Below are 6278 nucleotides of genomic sequence, written 5' to 3'. Positions count from 1 at the left end.
TCATGTGTGATTGACACTTCGCAGTCTCTTGTAAGAGTTGTTGTCATATTCTAATTTTTTTCTAGCTCAGTTGAAGAGGTAGCACTTGGAATATCTGTAGCACATAGTTTTGTTCAGAATTGAACTATAGAAATCTTGAAGACCAAACCTCTCCACTTAACTATTAAACCAGATTTTCGAAACTAAACTCTCATACTCTACCTATCTGTGTGATTCACTGAGAGCAACATCAGAAAATGGTGATCAGAAAATGGTGAACTGAGATCCATCCTATAAAACAAACCATAAGAAATTGAAATGCATGTAACAGTGGAAAGAAAGTAGCAGAGAAAACTTATGTGACAAACAAGTTGCAGAGTCTAATAGCGAGGAGGAGGAGCAGGGTAAACATATTTGGGAGGTGTGGGGAGTTTGTGGACTGGTGGAGGAGAAGAGGGGTGGGGTTTTCCTGTGGGAGCTGGAATGTAGGGAACCCTTGTAAGAGTCGGAGGAGGGACCTCGTAAGCATGACTTGGTTTGGGAGGAGGGACCTCGTAAGCATGACTTTACCACGATATTTATCATAATAAAACTGCCTCTTGTGTCGAGACCATTATAGAAAAGCCTTTTGGAAGGATGCCTGTTGAAGAAAATAAACTTTACACAAAACTGGCACTGCCTAGCCGCGGCCCTCTGTTAGGGTCCTAACAGTATCAGATCACTCATCTTTAACTTTACACTTTGCGAACTATGACACGCCTTTCTCTCTTGTATTCCACTTCATCCCTTTGATGCATGATAAGGAGAGCTCTTCGAACCTAAAATGAACAAATCAGCCCACTTGGTGAAAACCATGGCTATGATATCATTACTTCAGAGAAGCTGTAAACAACCTATCATATCATTACTTAAGAGAGGCTGTAAACAACATCATTAGCAAGGTTCTATAGGTGACGAAAGCCATTTCTCCCCGTGATATACATTGCCTGTTGCGCAAACTACCCATAAAATGATCTACGGGTAAGCAATAAGTTTCATCAAATGATATTAATAAAAAATTAATATAAAAAATAAAATTAAATAATATTTATATTAAAATTATAAATAAAAATTATAATTAAATATAAGCTTCATGATAAATCTTTCTGGCCAACATGTGTTGTTCCGTTAATATTCATTCCCTCATGAGTATTTATTTCTTCCATCTTGCTCTTCTTTTATCATCTTTCTCTTAAACCCTGATGATGGATCCCATTTAGGATTTGAAACGTTGGTGTAAAAATTCTCTTACTGTGGATTCTCCGGTCAAAAATTCAAAAAGCACAAACCACAGATCCCTAAAATCCAATATAACTCCAATATTGAGCTAGCTAACAAAACTAATTATAGAAGTAACATGTACTGACATTGGAAAATTATAATAATAAAATAGTCACTGCCGAAACTCAGCAATATAATGAGTGTTGTAATTCTTACAGTTGATTCATTCAACCCCATTCTGACCATATCATCAATCAGACGCCTCTCAGATACGTTGATGCCGATTCCCATCCGTCTCTTTATCTGTGTCTCAACTTGCTGTTACAAGCATGTGGCACTAGCATGAGCAACCATCAATTTTCTTTATTGTTGCAAATCAAAGACCATGACATAGTTCGCAAGCATAGCAGGCTTTTGGTTTGAAGAAAGAATCCACAAATATAGCTGTTCTTACTTGCTAGATTAGATGAGACGCGTACCTGAATTTCACTTCTCATTTCTGGTGTCAAACTTATTTGTTCAGCAATGCCAGAGCGTGCAGCATCCATAGTAGAAACATTGAAAAGCCTCAAAGCTTCTGTGACATGTTCCTCTGTTGCTACAGTTGACCTGCATTAAAAACAATATTTTCAATTTTTTAGATGCAATCTGACTAAGGAAATCGATTGACTTTGATTAACAATAATGCATACATTGAAAAATTACAAAACAATGATGGGACTACTCACAATTGCATCTTTGCAATGGACTCGCTTAATCGAATAATAGCTTCTAACTGCCTCACTGTTATAGGTATGGCAGGAGAATCTCCACTTTCATGAGCCTGTTGGCGCATTTGCTGAAAATTCCAGACATAATACCGATGATTCCACAATCAAAAACCGATTGAAAGTATTTTTTTTGGAAAACTCATATTTCCCATCCAGAAAAACGACCCACAAACAAATGAGAGTACCTGTCTAATCCTAACATAGTTATAGACCTTGGCCCTCATGTCGTCGCCCAGAAGGATATTAGAGGGCTTCAGATCTCTGTGAATGAAGCTCGTCCGTGCAAGGCTGTGCAGGTACTCAACTCCGCGGGCGACATCGAGGGCAAAGCTAAGCCTCTGTTTCCATTCTAGCGGCCTCAGCCCGGCCGCCGCCCATTCAAACAGATGCAGACTCAGCGGCCCCTGGGGCATATACTCGTACACCAGCATCTTCTCCCCGCCGTCGATACAGTACCCAAGGAGACGAAGCCGATGCGCTGCTCAGGCAGTTAAGGAGTTGCAGCTGATCCAACGACTCAAGATGGCTCAATCGTCTAACATATCATCTAATGGTGCACAGTAATGACACGTAGGCAGAGAGCAAAGTTGATTTCAGAGGGGAACGCCTTACGGCGTAATTATTAATACATTTTTAATAATTTTATAAGTATTAATAAAATTATTATTTTTTTATATTAAAAATATATAATAATTAAAATTATACTATATTCAATTTTGAAACTATAGGTACATTATCCTAAAAACATATATGTCGATAACAAATACAAAATGTTTTCCCTTCAACGTGGAAAGTAAGAGGTACATTATACCAAATATCATTGAATCAGTATGATGGGGTATTAGTTTTCATCATCCTTTTAACTTTTTACATCTATAAATTGAGTGATATTAGCTTTTGTCAACTTTTTAAGTTATTACATCCATAATTGAGTGAAATTCCCTTTTTCATAGCATACCTTGCAAAGCCGACCCTCTTCGTTCACGCTGACAATAAAAATGACCAAGCCATTCACAATGGGTTGTCTGGATTCAAACCATGCACGAAAACTCTCAGAGAGCCATTATGAAATCCTCAAACGATAATTTCACCAAATCGTCTTGAAAGATCTTCAGCAGCACCATACCCACTTGGAAAACAATCTTCACACCCTCGAAAAGAAAAACATCCCATATGTGGAAACGGAAAACCTGCAGAGAAAACTGTCAAGAACCAGCGGCTTGCGAGCATAGAAGGAAAAAGACAAATAAGCATTTGTTGAGTAGAGGTAGACCGTCCAGGTATAGCCCTCTGCATGGAGTATTCGCTCCGCCTTTGAGAAGCACAACCATCACCCAAAACATATTCTCCTCCATCACCCAAAACACAATTTCCTTAGACATGTACAGCAGAAGCACGCATGCTATGAAACTCATCCCCTGCGTATACCCCACCTCGCTGTCATACACCGCATATGCTTTCAACACATTGTGGAGAGACCGCTGCGCAAACTGAAAAATTAATAAGCCAGTCAGTTGAGCCTTAAGAGTCAGTTATGAGATAAGTCGGTTATTGAAAAGAAAAACATCCCATATACAAACAATTAGGGGAAATGGCACATCTACAGAAAAAACCGTCAAGAACCAGCTAGTTGCAAACATAGATGGCATGATCGTTTGCTCCTCAAAATGTTTCCTTAACTCTGGCAGGAACGCCGTAATATCATGGGCTATAATTGCAAGATGAATTCATCACTAAAATTACCATTTGTAGAATGAATAAACTATTTTATTGAATGTTTTATCATTTCAATAAGAAGTAGAATGATGGCCATGCAAGTGAGAGTTAGGTTAGCACAACTTGCATTTTTCAAACAATCCTCTAACTTATCAATATATATGTTAAAAAATATACAAGGCACATAACAACCTTACTTAACTACTATATTAATATTATTTTCTTTTAAATAACCCTCTATGTTCTTAAACTTAAATTAACTTTATATTACAAACTTAATGTAGTAACTCTCAACTAAGTGCAACGAGCTCCTTCTGGAAGCTTCAAATAATAAGAATGGAAACTTGGATTTACAATAATTCCTGCACATATTTTTTGGGCAATTTTGAAGGTTGGTTAGACTACGACATAAGAATTTGGTTTGGGATGGAAACCTTCAAAGAATTTGGTTTGGGGTGAGGCCTATGCCTTTGTATCAAATAACAATCTTGATTTATGTGGTTTAAACTAGTTTTTTGCCTACTTTGATTGTGAAGAGTTTACTAGTGAAAATTGTGATTTCAATGATTCCTTGACAGATTTACATTGTGAAAATAAACCGGAAACAAAAAGTCACACTTGTAAACAACTCGATATGGTTAGGGAGCTTTATAAGTGAGACCTTTTGGAGTTTCCCCCATTTTTTTTCCGATTAAAAGAAAATTGCAATCAAAAGTCCTAGGGCACTTAGATTGTGAATAGTTCACCCCTCAAACTTGGAGTTCTATAAGTGAGACTTTTTGGAGTTTCCCCAGACTCAAACTCAAAAACTCTTAGGGCACTTAGATTGTGAAGAGTTCCCCTGTCAAACTTGTGATTTCAATGAATCTTGAGGGATTCAGATTGAAAAATAAACCTGAAAACCTTTTAAAAAGTCACACTTATAAACAACGTGGTATGGTTAAGGAGTTGTCTATAAGTGAGAATAAACCTGAAAACCTTTTAAAAAGTCACACTTATAAACAACATGGTATGGTTAAGGAGTTGTCTATAAGTGAGACATTTTAGAGTTTTCAACAGATTTCTGACGGGAATAATCTTGATTTATATTGTTTAAACTGGATTTTTGATTGCATATATAAATTCATCTTGATTTATATTGTTTAAACTGGATTTTTGATTGCATATATAAATTCAACACCCTCAAAAGCGCTTAAAACACTTCAGTTTGACTTTTTAATTACTCCACCAAAACAAGATTTCTAAGACTAATCAAAAACTGCAATCCTAGAACCAAAACCAACGAACATAATGACCCACATATACTTCTAAAACATTGTAGATATTTGGAAGTGTCGATTGCATTCCTTGGATTCAATGAGATTGCTTGCGGTGAGCAATCGCTCTTTGGATGCAGTCCTCCCTGTAGGAAATCGTACAACTCATTCTTCCTTCCAGAGGTGCACGGCTGTTGGTAGGAGATTCGCTATTTGGAGAGTTGAATGACTTTGAGTTCGGTTAGGTATCAATAGAGATCCTTCAATAGAGGAGAAGGTGCCAGAAAAGCACATATGATTTTGATTTTTATTTCTTTACGGATTGCTGCTGCCTCCTCATGATCACTCTCCTTCTGAATACTGACTTTATCCTCCTGACGCTGATACCACGCTGAGAAAGATGGTCATTCGTCCCCCTGGTATTGGACGCCTTTGAGAAAATAGATTTTAGAATTGCTTTACAAGCTTTCAGCTTGTGTGTGGGGAGTGTCAGTTGTGAGTGAGTAAATGCAGTGGCTTCTTATACTGGCTATGAACGAATGCCGGTGGGAGTGTGATTGTTGTAAGTTTCATTAACTCGTTGTAAGCACCAATGTCAGGGAGTCCTTGAGGTTGTGGTATAACAAACTTAGGTTTGTGAGAATGTAGGCGTGCCTGTATATTTATTACTTATTAATACTTCGTCTCCAACACATATACTATGCATTCCTCTCCTTCTAGGAGAGTGCACATTCAGATGGAAACCAATTATATTATATTATGTTCGCCTCACTTGCACAAAGCGTGCATTTAGAGCAAGCAGCGTCCCTATGGCTGCGGTTCTTTCCCGTACACTTCCATTCGAGTTTGGCAGTGGGCACGTTTCCCACTTAGCATATTTGGAAATTTATCAGTTTGACACCTGGTTAGTGGCAAATTTACATTCTAATATTCGAGGTTGTGGTACACAATTTGAACTACAATGGCATAATATCACATATTCCTGATTGTGGTACACAATTTGACCTACAATGGTACAATATCATGGTATTTAGCGTGATTGATTTATTTTGGAATATAAAAAGAAAATGTAATTTTTGTATAAAATTTGTAAAAGTGTATAGTTTGACTAAATATAATAATGCAGTTGTCTATAATGCGATTTTTTGGAAGTTTTTGGGTGGGTTTTTCCAGTCAAAATCCGGCAGCAATTTATTGGAATCGCAAGTAATAGTTAACCGTATATGTTTGTTATAGATTTAATTTATTTCTTTTTTTTAAGGGGTAGAGTATTTATAATTTTGTAAATTTTAATAGT

At 37.1% G+C, this 6278-nt stretch overlaps 1 protein-coding gene across 1 annotated transcript; it reads right to left on the bottom strand.

Moving 5' to 3' along the window:
• Positions 1-673: 673 nt before the first annotated feature.
• On the bottom strand, positions 674-2248 carry LOC149150097 (DNA replication licensing factor MCM5-like). Its single transcript, XM_089441346.1, has 5 exons — positions 2195-2248; positions 1968-2077; positions 1719-1848; positions 1456-1557; positions 674-797 (listed from the first exon to the last, which is right to left on the bottom strand). The coding sequence occupies exons 1-5, from the start codon at positions 2231-2233 to the stop codon at positions 714-716; spliced, it is 465 nt and encodes a 154-aa protein (XP_089297472.1). The 5' UTR covers positions 2234-2248; the 3' UTR covers positions 674-713.
• Between the last annotated feature and the right edge of the window lie 4030 nt (positions 2249-6278).

The sequence above is a fragment of the Pinus tabuliformis genome, chromosome 9, assembly GCF_031772625.1.
Source record: "Pinus tabuliformis cultivar Carrire ecotype Pingquan chromosome 9, CPIR1, whole genome shotgun sequence".
Classification (NCBI taxonomy): domain Eukaryota; kingdom Viridiplantae; phylum Streptophyta; class Pinopsida; order Pinales; family Pinaceae; genus Pinus; species Pinus tabuliformis.
The sequence above is the reverse complement of the archived record's forward strand: the minus strand, read 5'-3'. Positions and strand labels throughout refer to the sequence as shown.

Bases quoted from the DNA above. Each gene is read 5' to 3' on its own strand.
- LOC149150097 (XM_089441346.1), bottom strand. From the start codon at position 2,233: ATGAGGGCCAAGGTCTATAACTATGTTAGGATTAGACAG. The intron at 2,078-2,194 runs GTACTCTCATTT...TGGAATTTTCAG, and splicing joins ACTATGTTAGGATTAGACAG to CAAATGCGCCAACAGGCTCA. The intron at 1,558-1,718 runs GTACGCGTCTCA...TGCTTGTAACAG, and splicing joins AAATGAGAAGTGAAATTCAG to CAAGTTGAGACACAGATAAA.